This window comes from Pleurodeles waltl, chromosome 7 (genome assembly GCF_031143425.1).
Source record: "Pleurodeles waltl isolate 20211129_DDA chromosome 7, aPleWal1.hap1.20221129, whole genome shotgun sequence".
Classification (NCBI taxonomy): Eukaryota; Metazoa; Chordata; class Amphibia; order Caudata; family Salamandridae; genus Pleurodeles; species Pleurodeles waltl.
This window is the reverse complement of record NC_090446.1, coordinates 1,139,059,070-1,139,077,391: the sequence shown is the minus strand read 5'-3', so window position 1 is coordinate 1,139,077,391 and position 18,322 is coordinate 1,139,059,070. Positions and strand designations below refer to the sequence as shown.

At 45.3% G+C, this 18,322-nt stretch overlaps 1 protein-coding gene across 3 annotated transcripts in view; it reads left to right on the top strand.

The window, feature by feature from the left end:
- The window catches only part of FBF1 (Fas binding factor 1), a 506,392-nt gene that overhangs the window by 101,940 nt on the left and 386,130 nt on the right, over positions 1-18,322 (top strand). For all 3 annotated transcript variants that reach the window (XM_069200193.1, XM_069200194.1, XM_069200195.1), the window contains exon 10: positions 16,120-16,236. In XM_069200193.1, the coding sequence (XP_069056294.1) occupies positions 16,120-16,236 (117 nt within the window). The remainder of the gene's footprint in view (positions 1-16,119; positions 16,237-18,322) is intronic.

Genomic DNA, 18,322 nt, shown 5'->3' with positions numbered 1-18,322 from the left:
ACACATGATCCATGCATGACTTGCCCCGTAGTTTACTAATAGCTTTACCATCAGGGCAGGACTGTTTCTCAGTTTATGTTTAAACACTCACTTTTAATAATTATATTACTAAAGCATGATGTGGTAGCGCACTGCCATTTACAGACAGTAAATTTCCAAGAAAGGTCCAAAAACCTTCCCACCAACTTGCAGCTTTACTGAAAACATTATATAGTGTATACACAATAATCTGTGAAAATTAGGTTTCAGAAAAAATATTTATCATTTGCACATCACCAAATAAAGTGTCTGACTTTTTTTCATCCTATTAAAATATTTTTTTCATCACACAAGCACAGAAAAATGGTCTTTCACAGCTACTGAAATATATTTTGAAATGTTTGTTAAGTTGACTTAGTTATATAAATGTTGTTTGTTAGGAACAACCTGATTCGTACAGCCTTTCATTTCACACTTGTCAGACAGTTCACTTTACAAAATCCTTGAACTCTGCAGTCACAAGAAAAAGTATTTGCATTGCTAGAAGACAAACTGACTTTTGACCTCTTTCTCTTAACACAGGGCAAATGTGACAAGAATAAGATTTAAATCCATCTTAATTGCTAATTCAGTTTCTGTCTGAACAAAACACCTGTTCTTTGTCTACTTGCGGGAAGGGGCGAGTGGGTTCTAAAAATAGCTCGACCTCATAAAAAATGACTCATCATAGCAAGTGGTCCAGTAGATTTTCCGAGCCCTGTAATAACTGCAGTATTTGTAGCAAAACATTGTGTCTTGTTACACTATATTACCCATCTCAAGGAAGGCCAATAATCATGTCATGTATTATAAACTATATTTTTCTGAAGCAGCGTAAACATATTTTTTTCATTATCTGATTTAATATCTTAGATGTAGAAATTGTTACCTACATGACCATTGGAATCGTAAAGTCTAAAATTTACTGGTGAAGTATGTATATTTCTCTCATAGGGGATACACACGGAATAGTCACGTCCATGTGAGGGGACCCCGGAGCATCTCTTCAATATACCTTCTTAAATGTAGAATCTCGCCTTTATTCCTGAAGGCCTGTGGAAACATTTAATATAGAGAAAGATAATGCAGCCTATATACCTAGGCCACAAAGACCCAAATCTTCATCATGAAGTCAAAAAGGGCCAATACATCATTATATTTAAGTGCAATTTAGGATATTTTGAAAACAACACAATTCTCCTTCACAAACCCCTTGAGAAAATGCAGGGTAGAGTAGCCCAATAGGCTGTCATTATATGGCTAAAATAGAGACTGTTTCATTAAGAACCCAGAGGCCACCAGTATCCCAACACGCTCAGCAGGTGGCAGTTGCTTCAGTACTTTTGTCCGGCTCCTGATGACAGGACCCTGAAGCATTGAGCTTCACATATTTATAGGTTTTTTCACAAAAATATCTTGTAAAAAATTAACAACACTTTTTTATTCAACGTCTTTCAGTTTTTACTGCTATTTTCTGCAGTTTTCTGTAAGATTCTGACAGAAAACTGAGGTATTTTTCCATTCCAAATACCTTCCCTTTTTGATAAGTGTCCTGGCTGTGAGAGGAAAAAGGCCAAAAAACACCACCACCAGGTCTGTATTATCTGCCTTCCTTCATCTCATCTTCCTGATTCCAATGAAATCTGCAAGACGTTTTCCAGGCACACACTGCATGAAAGAGGACAGAAGAAGACAGGCACCCTGCCAGTGGGACCTCCACGCATGGGGAAGGTCAGTCTTCCACCAAGGCTCTCCCTTCAACCCCCATTTGAAGCATCAGAGAAGAGTGTTTCTGGCCAGAAACTAGTCCGGTCCTGGTCGAGGACATCGATGTCGAGGCATAAAGCAGCTCTCACCTGTTCGCTGTCAAGGACCAGTTTAACGTTGAGGAAGTGACGTCGCTCGATGTTCTCATGACATCAGTCGACGTTGAGAGATTACATGCCATTGAGGCTTCGTAGGCGTACAACTTCGAGAAGCTCTTCTTCATTGAGATGTGCCGGTTTGCCATTGAGAGACCAACGTTGACGTGAAAGATTGATGTTGAGAGAAAAGGTTTGACGTGGAAGATCGACATCGAGGAGTTTGTCGACATCAAGGAACATGAGATTCAACAGACTCTTCTCCTTCGTTGGTAGTCTTACCATCACCATCTCCTCCGCCATCACCTCCTCCGCAGACTGCAGGTTCTTCACCTATTACAACATATGGATCCACCACCTGTTTCTGTTGTTATTGGGCTGCTAAAAAATGTCACTCTTCTTCTCCTTCTTCCTCTTCTCCACCGGATAAGGAGAGCAAAAAACTGGATGCGGCAGGTCGCAAAGTCTGCTCCACAGCATGCATTTCAATGAAAACAGCAAGTGCTACGGCCCTCTTGGGCAGGTACAGCAGTGCACTCTGGGATTCCATACAACAATTCGCAGATCACCTGCCAAAAGATAAAAAGGAGGACTTCCTCAAAATTATTAACATTTTTCCAATCAAATTATCATTGCTTCAGCAGATTCTTCCATCCTTGCAGCACACGGCTACTGCCACGAAATATCCTTTCGAAGACATTCTTGGCTTCGTCTATCGTTCTTAAAACCAGAAGTGCAGCAGCGTATTCAAAACTTGTTTCTTATAGACTCTACTCTGTTTGGCTCTCACGCGGACAATGAGATGACCCGAATGAAGACCGAACTAGATATGTTAAAAACTGTAGGTATTGTAGAACCTAGAGAGCAGAGTAAATCATACTGTCCCTACCACTGTAGGTTTTTCTCTCAAAGGGTTCAAACCCCTCACTGGGTGCTGTCTAGATCTCAGCAACAACAGCAACACATGAGATAATTTCAAACCTAGCGCAAGCAAACCAGGGGGACATTCTATTCAACAAGCCACCCAAGCTGGATGACCACCATCCGCGTCAAAACCTAGAGTCCTCTCTTTCCCCTCTTCCGTTATCCACTCCAGTAGGGGGAAGCATTAAACATTACCTGGTAGAGAGGCAACCCATCACAACAGACGCCTGGGTTCTGAATATTGTGCAGAATGGATATTGTCTCAGATTTATCACCCCTCCACCGTCCATTTCACCAAAGCAGTCCATGGCCTTTCTCGACTTACTCAGGGCGGAAGTCAACACCTTATTGCAGATGAAGGCGGTAGAACCAGTTCCCATCAATCAGCATTGGAAAGGAATTTACTCAAGGTATTTCCTTGTACCAAGGAAGACAAGCACAAATTCAGACCTATTCTCGATCTAAAGGTAGCTAACAAATGGATTCGAAAAAATAAGTTCAGGATGCTGGCTTTTCATCAAATATATCCCCAGCTTCATCAGGTACATTGGCTTCGCTCCATCAACTTTCATGATACATATTTCTGCATTCCCATTGCCAGGAAGCATCAGAAATTTCTCAGGTTTCTCATGGGGCACGTTATCACTTGGCCTCAAGTGCTACCATCTGGGGCCCTGACCACATGGTAGTCTACACCGATCGGGACGACTAGACCTTCCCTCTGCCGGGAGTGATGACTTGATAAACGCGGCCCTGGCCCCCAGCAGCTACAGCTACCCGCCTGAGCAGGCACCGAGTCACTTGGCCTCAAGTGCTACCATTTGGCCTCAAGTCAGCATCTAGTCCGTTCTCCAAATGCATAGCTGTGGTGGCAGCCCATCTAAGGAAACATAAAATCTCCGTCTATCCCTATCTAGACTGGGGGGGCGTGGCCTGCGGCCGATGAAGCTGCACGCTTAGCGCGGCGCTCCGGTGCTGCAAACGGGGCCCGGCCGAAATAATAGCACTACCAAACCCTGAAAATGATCGGCAAGATAGGCCTCAGGGAGACGAGTCCCGCCCGACAAATGCGGTGTAAACTCTGGCGAGAAAAGAATAGCGGCTGAGGAGGTGAACGGCGTTTCACCCCGACGACCTCGAGGAACCAAGATGGCGGCAGCCTCTGGGCCCCGGCCCGGCTGAGCTCGGACCCAGGAGCGGAGAGACCAAAAACCTGACTGAAGCGAGGCGAGATCGCCCGCACTCCGGGAGCGACCCGGCGGCTACCCCCGCTCCCGCGGAACAAGGCACTGAGGCGAGCGAACGATAGCAGGCGAGCGGTGTATCAGCGGCCCAGCGGAGTGTCGGCCCGAAGTGAATCATTTTGGTCCGTGGCCCTGGAGGAACCAGCCGAGGCCTACGAATGGGTTACCTGCAGCAGAAAGAAGAGCCGTGAGATTAAATCTTCCATCAAGAGACACTGGAGGAACCCCCAACCCCTACAGTGAAAGGTACAGAAACCGGGAGTGGGAGAGGGGAGATTACGCGGCAGCGGGAGTGTGAACTGATGGGCCTACGCTCCGGCCTCATTGACGGCCCGGAGCGTTCCCTCCCGACCGTGGCCTCGCCATACTGAATAGTGGGAAAATACGTGGAACAGACACCCACGCTGAAGAAGCAGACGGCGAGAATAACATACGCTCAATCCCGGACTCTGTGTCCTCCTCCCCTGGGAACCCCCCCCCCCTCGGTCTGTGAACACTCTGGGAGTCGCGGCTGTGAACCGTGGAGGGAGTGGCCGTAAAATCCAGCACTTCCCCTCCCCCCCCCCACCTAAGATACGAAAGGTCGACGGGGCCCTGACCACATGGTAGTCTACACCGATCGGGACGACTAGACCTTCCCTCTGCCGGGAGTGATGACTTGATAAACGCGGCCCTGGCCCCCAGCAGCTACAGCTACCCGCCTGAGCAGGCACCGAGTAACAAGGATGGGGAATCCCAAGAAACGCGAGGGGCAGGCCCCGGAAGACTCCGATGGCACCCAAACTGCAGGACGGCCCCAGAGAACAGACACCCGAGATGGCACGGCTGACCAGGAAACAACTTTGGATACGGTGCTCCAGGCCATCAGAGAATCTCGAGAAGCAAAAATAGATAACCTGACTGTAGACCTCTCCCTACTGCGAGATGATCATCGTAGGCTAACAGAGAGAGTGGGAACGAACGAAAAGGGGATTAAGCTCATGGCCTCAACCCAGAAGTCTTCTTCTAAAGAACTCTTGGAAATTACCTCTCGTGTAAAAGCGCTAGAAGCAAGAGCGGAAGACGCTGAAAACCGTGCCCACAGGAGCAACATAAGGCTGATTGGCGTACCGGAGGGAGCGGAGACGGCGGCGGTAAATATGGAATCCTTCCTGGAACACTGGATCAAAGAAACAATACCTCCTGAAGGCCTTTCAAAGTTTTTTGCCATAGAAAGAGCTGATAGGGTGCCTAGCAGGCCTCCTCCCCCTGGAGCGAGAGCTCGACCAATAGTGGCAAAACTCCTGCACTTTAAAGACAGGGATTACATCCTGCCACAAACGCGCCTGAAAGGTGAAATAGCACTAAGTAATCAGCGTGTTATGCTCTTTCCGGATTTCACCAAAGGAACTCAGGAGCAAAGGGCCTCCATCAACAATCTCAAACGAATCCTCCGATGGGATAAAATACGCCATGCTCTTACCGGCAAAACTCAGAGTGGAATATGAAGGGAAAGTACATTTCTTTACATCCCCACAGGTAATCGACGAATGGCTGGAAGCCAAGAATATCACAGCCCTGGGCCCCCACCACGGAACTAGTAGCAAAACCCCCAGAAAGCGTAGCAGATCCTCCAAACAAAATAAAGAGATTGCTCCTCCAAGGCACCAAGCTCTCCAAGAAATGCGCGAGGCGGTGGACGCGGCTGCGGCACTGGACTGGGGCTCTTTCCCCTCCTTCCAGAATTCTGGACACACCTCGGACCACGACTCGTGCAGTGGAGACTCATTGAGCTCGTCGCGGGATACCCTCACCAGCCTACCAAAAGTGACCCCGAGATCCTCGGAAGAAATCATTTGACTCTTTGTTGTTAGAATGGTTACTAAAGGAACACTGAGAAGCATCAAATAATCAGGGTCTAGATAGCAGAAGAACAACTCTCCGGAACATCCACACTCAACACGCCCTGCGCAACACCCTACTGGGTAGCTAAATATAATCCAGCTGGGTCCCAGAACCGGCCTGGAGTGTAGGCTCTCGGTCGCTGACATGCCACCCTAGGATCTTAAGACAAGTTATAATGGTTTGGACGGGAATAGTTTTGACCACCGGTCCTGGGGAGTGGGAGTTGGGAGTTGAGTTTACCAAGTTAGTATTGAGGGATAATCTAGCACTTAACATTTATGAAGCTGACAGCTCACGCATTGAAATCACGCCGCCACAAAATAATCCTATACAATAACTTCCTCATCCTCCCTAGCCTCTACAAGGTTAGCAACCAAAATGGAAACCACAAAGTATAAGATAATAACCTGGAACGTTAGAGGTCTAAACAATATGTCCAAACGTTATAAAGTATACAACTATTTAAAGCGCAGGGGAATCCACATTGCTCTACTACTGGAAACGCACCTGGTAGAACAGGAAGTTAACTCCATTAAGAAACGGTGGAGAGGTCAAATAATCGCCACTAGTTACTCAGCTTTTGCAAGGGGAGTATTAATCTGGATCCGACCGGGGGTGCCCTTTCAGCTTCTTCACAAAGCACATAGACAGGGACGGGAGATATGTAGTGGCCTCCGGAAGACTGGGCGGAAGAGATGTAACATTAAGCGGGATATATGCACCCAACCAGCACCAGGGGAAATTCCTCGATAAATTGTCCCTTGAAATAGGCTCACTCCTAACAGGTCCTAATATAATTGGAGGGGATTTTAACTGCATAGCCATCGTTAGCCTGGACAGATCACACCCCCCCATTTCACAGTCCCCTACTCTAAAAATTGCTAAATCATTTGCAGAGTGGCAAAAACACTGGCACCTGGGAGACCTGGGAGACTGTTGGAGGCAGCTTAACCCTGATACTCAGGACTTTTCATATTACTCGGCGGGGCACGACCCACATGTCAGACTAGACACTTTTTTAGCCTCTCCTGAAATTCAAATAGACGTAATTTCCGCCGAATACCTGTGGCGTACAATATTTGACCATAACCCTCTGAACTATCGCTATCCTGGGGAAGGGAGAGAACGACTATTCCAACATGGCGTCTGAAGGCTGAAACGCTTGAGGATGAGGCACTCAAACATCTTTTGCATTCAACCATAGTTGATTTCTTTAAACACAACGCACAAACTGCGTCCTCCAGATCCATTGAATGGGAAACATTCAAAATAGTTATAAGAGGCACCTGTATCATTGAGAACGTAGGAGCCCGGAAATCTATGGAAAACGAGCTCCGTAGCCTGGAGGATTCCCTCAGAGACCTTGAGCGCAGACGCCCTACACAACATGATCTGGCCCCCCTCCTGAAAGACACCAAAAATAAAATAATAGAAGTAAACAATAGGCTGTCACGATATGATTATAAGCAGCACATAATCAAACAACACTCAGAGGGGGATAAGCCTGGTGCCCTGCTGGCGTGGCTGGCTAACCCACCTAAACAACAAACTGTCATAGTGGAAATTGAAGACACCCCAGGCACCAGCGTTTACAGCCAAAAAGAGATTAACTCTAGCTTTATCAACTACTATTCAACACTATATGCGCCCCCCACTGAGACACTAACTAACCTCCAGTTACAAGACCTAGAAGACCTCGCCCTCCCCAAACTATATACTGAGGCTTGGAGCGGGGGCAACCTACCACAATCTACTAATGAAGCCATCATGATTCCCCTACTAAAACCCGATAGGCCCCTAACAGATATCCGTTCTTACCGTCCATTATCCATGCTTAATATAGATTATAAAATATTAAGTAGGATTCTTGCGAACAGACTACTGCCCCACATGACCTCGTTAATCCACCAGGATCAGTCTGGCTTTATCCCGCAACGTAGCACCGCACAAAATATTAGATGCCTGGTGTCTGTTCTTCGCTCTATGCCTCCGGAAATTACTCAGGCAGCGATAATCTCGGTCAACATAGAAAAGGCATTCGCCTGCATGAGATGGGACTACCTAGAACAGGCCATGCTGAGAATGGGGATGGGAGAGGGATTCACACGTTGCACCAGGTTGCTATATTCAAATCTCACTGCTAGGGTGAGAACAGGTAACACCATATCAGATTCATTTTCGATTGGCAGAGGAACTAGACAGGGATGCCCACCATCCCCTCTCCTTTTCGCAGTAGCAGTGGAGCCCCTGGCCCAAATGGCTAGAACCGGGCAGCACTTCCAAGGCATTTCAATCAATGACTGGACACATTATATCGCCCTTTATGCCGACGATATGGTGCTTTTTCTCCGTAACCTAGGAGATGATCTACCAGGTGTAATAACCATGCTTGAGAAATACGGTTTAGCCTCCGGACTTCGGATCAACTGGAGGAAGTCCACTATATTCCCCATGTCAAGTAGCACACCAGAACCGAATGAGACGAGAGGGTTACCTTGGTCTCCTAACACTTTTAAATATCTAGGAGTAAACATATACCATACTGCAGAAGACCTCCTTGAAGGAAATATTCATAGAGCAATCAGAGGAGTCCGAGCTAGCATGCGCTTCTGGGAAACTCTACCATTAACAGTGTCCGGCAGAATTGCCCTACTTAAAATGATAGTGCTACCCTGACTGCTATACTACTTCTCTACCATCCCATTGGTAATCCCGAAAGCAGTATTCAGAAGCACTGACTCTATGATCGCGAGCTTTATATGGGGACCGAGCAGGCACAGAATCGCACTAAATTCATTGCAGAGAACCATTGCAGAAGGGGGCCTTGCTACCCCAGACCTAGAAATATATTACTGGGCAGGTCAACTACAATGGCTAGCAAAACTTATCAGCGAACCCCCAGGTGCGACAGACCTACGGATTCCACTGAACTGTCCATCTAAAAAGATACTAGGGATAGTACTGACTCCTAGGAAATCAAGGTCACAGTTACCAATGGAATGGGAATCAACTAGACACTGCTGGGAACAATTCCTAAGAAGAACCCATACAAAAACCCCATACACACCTGAGGCTCCCCTGGGATGTCTGACTTATGCTTTGGGAGACCACATTCTTAGGGGTCTCAATAAGTTAGAAGAACACAACATCACAAAACTAGGTGACATATACAATAACTGGAGACTCCGCACTTATTCGGAGCTCCAAGATCAATTTAATCTCCCGTCAGGTTTGTCCCTTATATATAACGCAGTCACCAGAACTGCACAAAAAATTTGGGGGTCGGCAGCTATCGAACCTCCAACTCACAGTGGCTGTAACATCCTCTGCACAATAGGAGAAAGGAAAGAAGTGATCTCAGAAATATATAAATCATTACAAAACAGTTCATGCACACCCCTAAATAAACTCAGAGACAAGTGGCAGACTGATTTAAACACAACAATTGAAGATGCGCAATGGACAAAGATCACCTCCCATACTTACTCCGTATCTAGAAACGCCAGATTCAAATTAATAAATCTTTACATTTATCATAGAGCCTACTTAACCCCGCAAATGATAACTAAAATATACAATACAAACGAAGCAAGATGCCCTAGATGTACCGAAACAGCTGCAGGTCTGGTACACATGCTGTGGAGTTGTTCACAACTCAAATCATATTGGTCAGAGATATTTAGGAGAATTTCCGACAGCACTAGTAGGAAGATCACCCTGTCCCGACTAGTGGCCCTGCTAGGAGACTTCCCCCGCCCTACTGCCCACAAAATGTCCAATAAATTTATTGACTTGGCTCTAGTCCTGGCCAAAAGAGAAATCACCTCACACTGGAAAGACTCAGTAGGCCCGCAAGTTAAGAGGTGGCAAGAAGCGCTAGAAAAATGGGCAGAAGTGGGAGGGGTCTGTGCTGCTAAAAGAAGCGCTACAGGGCCGGAGGCCGAGAGAGGGTGCTACACAATGGGACTCAATACTGGAAAGTTTGAAAAACTTAGACTCTCCGACACCTAAAAAGGATCAGACGGCTTCAGACTCCGAACCAGAAGCAGCCCCCACACCCACGACATAGAACTTTGGTAGTGATTGATACTCTGCTTAAACCATCAAGAACTGTCAGCTCAGGAAGATAATGTGTTGATTTAAGTGCAATGTGGGGGGTGGGGTTTTAACAGCGAGAAATTGGGGATTTACTGTTCATGGTTCAAAATCAATAAAAGATATCTTTAAAAAAAAATCCCTATCTAGACGATTGGCTCATAAAAGCATCCACCTCTCGTGAAGCCCAGCTGCATTCCAGTTGGACCAACTCCTACATCGGTTGGGTCTCCATGTCAACCTCAACGACTTAATGTCAACACCAGTTCAGGTGCTGCATTACTTAGAGCCACCATCAACACCAGTCACACAAAGGTGTTCCTTCGGAGGACCAACGCTTATCGATCCTTCAGAAATGTCAAGCTGTCAAGAAGGCATCTCATCCAACTGCAAGAGAAGTCTCCCCTACAGGAGTGCCTGGAGAACCAATTGAACCAGCTGATGGACAACTGGGAGGACAGGATCACTGTTCTCACATGCAACACGATCCCTCAGGTGGTGGCGTTCTCCAAACAATCTCCTCAAAGGGATGCTGTTCTACCAACAGGTCTCCACTCAAACAATAGTCACGGATGCTTTGTTGCTCAGATGGGAAGCCCATTTGGATCCTCTTCAGATTCAAGGCTCTTGGTCTCAGAGAAAGAGGACTTATCATATCAATCTCCTTGCGCTCCGTGCAGTTCATCTAGCCCTCAAAGTCTTTCATCCAGCATTCACCTCATACACTCTGCTTGTTCAGACGGGCAATACATCAACTATGTATTACCTGAAAAAACAAGGTCACACCTGTTCCACAGCCCTATCTCTAGAGGCCCACACAATCTGGAACTGGCTTCTGGATAGGAATCTGAAAATAATAGCAACTTGCATCCCGGGCATACAGGTTGCTCAAGCGGATGCTCTCAGCAGAGCGCTAGATTAAAATCCCGAATGGGTCCTACAGGTCGAGGTCATTCAAAGTATCTTCTCCATGTGGGGCACCCCTTTTATAGATCTGTTCCCCACAGCAGAAAACAAACAATACTGCAACTTTACATTCAGTTACTACCATACGGGAACACTGGGAAATGCCCTGTGGATCATCTGGTCTGGCAAATTTCTTTACGCCCTCCCACCAATTCCCCTGACCCTAGCAGTCCTGATCAAGCTGTCCAACTCCAGAGCCAAGATGATCCTCATTGCTCCAGAGTGGCTGCTGCAATGGTGGTTCCCAGACCTTCTTCACCGGTCGCTCCGTCCACATCTCAAGCTCCCATGCAGACCAGACCTGCTGACATAATTCGGAGGACAGGTGGTACACCCCAGTCTCTGCTCCTTGAGTTTGGCAGAATGGCTCCTGAGTTAGTGCAGTATGGACATTTGAACTTGCCACAAGATTGCATGGAGTACCTCAAAGAAACTAAGCAGCCTTACACTCACTCTGATTATGCTTTTAAATGGAAGAGAATTTGGACCTGGTGTTCTTCTGAAAACGTGGATCTGATCACCTGCCAAGAAGACGTTATTCTTCCATACCTTTTACATTTGGCTAAATCTGGCTTACAATTCTGTGCCATAAAAGTTCACCTGGCAGCTCTTGCTGCCTACATGACATGCCCCTCACAAACCCTTTTCTATCAAATCACATTCATAAAAGATTTCTTAGAGGGTTAAAGAAGGTTTTTCCTCCCATCAGACGGCCTTCGCCTGCTTGGGAACTTAATATGGTGCTTTCCCGTCTCATGAGAGATCCATTTGAACCCATCCACAAAGCTCCTCTACAAAATATTACATGGAAAGCAACTTTCCAGGTAGCGATAGCATCAGCTCACCTGGTCAGCGAGAGAGAAGCACTATGCTCTCATGACTCATACATGTTTTTTCACTACAACAAAGTAGTAATGAGGACTCATCCGGAATTTCTCCCCAAACTAGATTCGGATTTCCATGTAAACCATACCATCTCATTACCTACTTTCTCTCAAAATCCATTTACCCAAGCGGAAAGGTCTCTCCATTCACTAAATGCTAGGAAGGTTCTTAAATGTTATCTAGACAAAACTAAGGATATTCGTTGTACGGACCAATTGATTAATAACTATGGTCCAGTACTTACTGGTTTGGCCTCTTTTAAACACTCCATCTCTAGGTGGATAGTCTTGTATATATTGTTCTGCTACCAAAAAACGAATAAATCTCTACGAGCTACACCAAAAGCACATTCCACCAGAGAGAAAGTGGCTACTGCAGCTTTACTATGTAACATCCCAATTCCAGAAATCCGCAAAGCGGCAACCTGGAAGTCAGTTCATATGTTCATAAACATTACTGAGTAGACTCTGATGCTAGAGCTGATGCTCAAGTGGGAGAGGCTTGTCTTAAAAATCGATTTGCCTAATCTACAAAGTACTTACTTTTTCTTCTCCACAGCGTTATTTAGGGATGGCTTGCTATTCTATTTAGTGCTTATAATTATACATGGAAATCCCCTACTAGAGAAGGAATAGTTTCTTATCTGTAACTCCTGTTCTTTCGTAGGGGAATTTCTATGTTACGTCATAAGCAATCCTCCCTCCTCCCCTGTGGAGAGGTCAGAGATATCCTTTTATTTCACATAGGTCGCACATGGTCTTAAAAAAAAAAAAAACAGAAGCAACTGCTTCCTGTTGAGTGTGTTGGGATACTTTTGGTCTCTGGGTTCTTAAAGAAATAGTCTCAATTTTAGCCATATAATGACAGCCTATGTGGCTTCTCTATCCTGCACTTCCTCATTTCTACCATAAAAGGGGTTTTGTGAAGGAGATTTGTGCTGTTTTCATAAAAATCCTAAATTATACTTGAGTATAATATATTGGCCCTTTTTTGACTTCATGATGAAGAGTTGGGTCTTTGTAGCCTACGTATATAGGCTGCATTATCTGTCTCTATTGTAAGTGTTTCGACTGGCCTTCTGGAAGAAAGGTGAGATTCTACACCTAAAATGATATATTGAAGAGATGCTCCAGGCCCCCGCACATGGACGGGACTATTCAGTGCTTATGACTTATCATGGAAATTCCCTTATGAGAGAACAGGAGTTACAGGTAAGAATCTATTCCTTTTTTTATGATAAAAGTGTTAAAATTAATTCACTGATAGGAGATACTCTGTTGTGTATAATGCTCCAAATAAAAGGTTAAATTTACACAACACTAACACAATAAAGCCCCAGCTAGAATATTGAGAATTTTGGAAAGAAATCCAAAGAAATCCATTTTAGTAAATCCACAAACGTTATTAGTATAAAAATATCTTAATTAATATTAGGACGATTCTCCTATTGGTCCTTTTTCATACAGAAGGTTCTGATATTTCTTGGACTGCAAAGAGATTGTTGATCCACGGTCTTAAATGTTCCTAAGAACACAGCAACAAAGTCACCTAGTCGATGTCAAAAATCCCTAATTATTTTAATATAATATTTATTTCAACATCTTTTTTTTCATAAAATATACCAACATAATAGGGCAAGGTCACACAATTAATAAAGCAATCCAAAATTACAGTATCCCATTTCATGTCTGAATCTTAGTTTCTTCTGTTTCTAAAATGTATATGCAGCGAAAGCCATTGCAATTGGGGGGACATTGCTCACAGCCTCCTATCAGAATAAAGACACAATAATCATAAGGCTCTTCCTCTGTTTTATACTTAGATCCAATTATCAGTTGTATACATATTATAAATTTGAGATTCAATTGTACTTTAAAGACTGTTTGAGAGACTAGTTTTTAATAAGCAAACATATCATAATACAAACTACATATCCCCAGACACTGGTCTGCTGCACATATAAGACATCAAGCACCTGCAGAATAACATCAGCAATGGGCTCGAATGTCACATTGCAACATGGGTATCCCCCAATAAAAGTGTGGTGTGCATATCCAACAAAAAATGCCTACAAAGCCACATCAGTGCCATATTATAAGGGCTGGCATGGCTTGATTATCATTAAGAAAAGAGCAAGTTAGTTATCCTGTAGCCACTTCAAATGCATTCCACTTTAATCTTATCCAGACAAGACACCAAGTCAGTGTTGTGTTATGATAAATTTCCCATCTCCACCCACACAAAGTAATAGGCTCCTTGTTTTATCAGAAACACCTAAAACATAGTGCAATGTAGCAATATCATGTATCCACAATAAGAGCTGCCTAAGAAATAGGTTTTATATTAAGCAAAGGTAGAGTTCATACAAACAGAGCCCATTTCAAATAGCATTAAAGTGACCACGTGCACACATCAGTCTTAAAACTATGACAAAGTGAAATCGTCTTTCTCCTTCACTACATGATTATAAGCGAATCCACCGCAGTGGAAAAGACAAATATTTCTTGTAAGGAAAAACCCTTTCTACATGTGATATTAAATCGTATAATGAAAATATTATGGGGGTGATTATGACCCAGGTGGTAGGTGATAATGTGGCAGTAGTACCACCAACAGGCTGTTGACAATTTGCCGTTCCTACCACCATGGCGGTAGCACGCCACGAAAACCATGGCGGTAAGCCCTACTAGTGACAGGGAACTCCTTCACTGTCACTGGTAGGAGGCTCAACGACCCCCCCCAACACTCCTGAGATTCCCCTCACAGCCCCCTTCCATCCACGCTTCCTCCTTCCTATCTCCCGCTGCCACATTCTGGAACACTTGCAGACACTCACAAAGCATACACACACTCACTGACTGGCATACACGCATTCATTCACGCATGCAATCATTCATTCTTGCTCACATCCGTACACACATTCACACTGACACGCAGACAAACATTCCCATTTCCATTCATACATGCATTCACACACATGCATACACCCATGCAAACATCACTACACACACACACATGCATTCACGCACACACTCACACATTCATGCACACAACCCTCCCACCCCCACACACACACACACAACACCCCCATCCCATGTCGGAAGCCCAACTTACCTGCATCCAGGGAATCTGCCAGCAGAACACCGCCAGGCCGTATTATTTGTCATAATATGGCTGGCGGCGGTCTACTGACATGGTGCTGCTGGTGGTAGCAGCGCCACCTTACCACCATCCGCCAGCATGGCCACAGCTGGATTTCTGCTCTTCTTGTTGCGGAAGTCCGGTTGTGGTCATAATTTGGCGGACGGATGTTAGCCGCGGCGACAGTCTTTTGGCGGCCGTTGCCACGGCGGTAGGCAGCATTAAACGCCAATGTTAAAATAAGGGCCTATGTGTTTACGCTGAATCAGAAAACATAGTTTATATTGAACATGAACATATAGGGCCTCATTACGACCCTGGCGGCCGGCGGTAAGCTGGCGGTAACACCGCCAACAGGCTGGCGGGTTCCGCCAGCTATTATGGCCGTGGCGCAACAGCCACGGCCATACCGCCGGCCCCTCCACTATACCGCCAGGCTTACGCCTAGGGATTATGAGTCCCCGACTGCCAGCCTGGCCTCGGCGGTAAACACCGCCATGAAAGGCTGGCGGTAAGGGGGACTTGGGGTGCCCCTGGGGGCCTGTGCACTGCCCATGCACTTGGCATGGGCAGTGCAGGGGACCCCAGGCATAGCCCGTCGTGCATTTCACTGCCCGAATTTCGGGCAGTGAAATGCACGACGGGTGCTACTGCAACCACTGCACATCAGCATTGCCGTCGGCTCTATTATGAGCCGGCAGCAATGTTGATATGACTTTTCCGCTGGCCCAGCGGAAAAGTCATAATAGGGAGCCAGATATACCGCCAGTATTCTGTCTCCCGCAGCCTAGGCGGTCTTTTTGAAAGACCGCCAAGGTTGTAATGAGGGCCATAGTTTATACTGCGGTTAATATCTTGTGATAAGAATGTTAACTTATTTTGCTCACATGAGGGTGTTCGATATTCAGACAGTGTTGCATCTTTAAATCTTCTTAATTTCTTCATTTCTTGCAACTACAGATGGCTATAAGCAGCAGTCACTGTTGAATGAGAGACGAGGTTATGGTAACCAGAAAGGGTCGAGTGTTGTACTGTATTTAGTATTTGTGTGTGTCTGTGCTCATTCCATCTCTCTCGATCTTTGTGTTTTTGCCCTGTAGATTTTGACGATCCTTTGGCCGGCCTACTATCTGATGAAGAGGACAATACTGCAAAAAAACATCAAGGAGCAGTAACCACAGCAGTCTCTGAACATGCACCAAGTGCTGCAGTCAAGGGTGAGGAGGGTGATAGGCGGGAGGAGGGGCAATAAAGTGCCATTCCCTATTAACAGTGTCTTCTACAGTGTGCAGTAAGATGAGTATGATTAATTGGAGCAGCTTTCCAACCTATGAATGTGAGTTGTGTGCTGATAGAATATATGTGGATCTAGACTAACAATGAAGGACACACTTAAGGAATTTTGTTCTGTTGCTCCACCGATTAACCAGTCCCCTGCATTTGGTCACTGGTATGTGACTGCAGCAACACAATATGCAGCCCCTCCCTAAAAAAAGTAAAATAATGCCAGAATAAAATATATTTATAAAGCAGTGTGAGACATGTCATCTTGGGACCATGACGATCAGTGGTTATTGGGTTTATTTAGCAGTGGTATCCTAGAACCAGAGTACTATTGGACGCCAGGCTTAATATTCAAGTACTCTTTTTTTAGCACTTGACTCTTTGCTGTAATGAAGCAGAGCTCAATATAACACATCAATACCCCTACATAACTGCTTGTCTGGTTAGTCCTTTACTTCATAAAGGAAAAGTACTTTAATTTACATAAGAAAAATACACTACACTTGTGAAGATTATCAACAGAAAACAGAACTATCTACCCCAATTCCATTATAGAGTTTTTGCATTAATCAATATAGTTACATTTTGCTGTTCAGTGGGAATGAATTCCTAAGCATGCTTGCACCACTGGAACTTCAGCTTTAGCGTCAGTCCTTTCCAAGAGATAGTGTAATAACTAACAGTAGCTCATATCTCAACTCATAAAATGTGAACTTCAAACTAGCATGGCCTCTCTTACTGCTCGTCAAATGTTTGTTTTTTTACTTACTCTGCTGAGATTTGGATTTTATATGCTGTTGCTGTAATGTTAATAGGCTTCAAAGCATCTGGCACTAAATACACAAGTCCCAAAGAGCAGCCCAAAAGACCCACTTCCGTTTCAAGCAAGTGCCCACCTAGGTTTGTGAGCCAAAATGATAACTTGTAGACATGCAGGACCGATGTATGGTGCCCACTAACTGGGCACAATTACATGGAGTTCTTTTTGTCCACTGGTTAGTCATAGGAAGTAACAGCTGGTTTCAGTGCTAGTTAATTTGAATACCTATGGGGTTCAACTGTTTAAAACTTCTGAACCACCTTAGAGAGCGGCATATGTTCAACAATACCAGACTCAACATGACATCACCAGAAAGATCTCTGGAAGCAACTGGAAGGTCCACACAACATAGGCTTTCCTGCAGCACAGATGGATTCATGAATTAAGGAGGCTTACCCTCTTCAGAAGTATGAGGTGACTGGTCTTCCCTTGGGCTATAGGTGATACAGTCATTTGAGTTGATGATAAACTCAAGCAACCTGCCTCACTGAGTCCTCATATCCTAGAGCTGACATAGTTCAACAATGATTCTATTAGGTTCTCTTAAATCATCTGAGTTCTCACAGGCTTGCAGCCTTGCTAAAAGGTGAAGTCCAGCATCTTCTCCACAAGCAAGTCTTCCTCTTGAATCCTGGACCCAGGCCTGTTCCAAGCCTGAAAGATAGATAGTGACAAGCTGAGTGCTGTCTCTGGAACACAGTCTTCTACAGTTTCACTTTGGATGTCAACGAAATCCCGAAGCAAGGTGCAGATCAAGGGACCTCTTACTTATTGTCAGGGCTTACCAGCATCAATGTCTGCAACTTTTGCATGTGGGAGACTACTCCAGTCCTAGAGCAGCATGGCCGCTGTATGACTAAGTTATAAAGCTGATGCTTCTCCTGGGCTGGTTCATACTGGCCCAGGTTGAAAGTGGATCTGCTCCAGACGCGGGGTAAGATTCTTCAGAGATGCAAATCTTAGCTAAAAGGAGGGAGTGGAGGGGGTGGGGCGGATGGATGGGGGGTTTGAGGGAGAGGGGGCATAGGCACAAGGGAGCCAGAATGCAAAATCCTCTTGCAGTTGGAGGTAATTATCTGCTACTCTCTATAATTATAACTGTGCACTAGCCTCAATGAGCAGCATCAGTGGGCATGGCAATCCAAGATGGTGTCCTGGCGGCTGTTATTGGATAGTTGCACCACTCTTACTAGGACTGC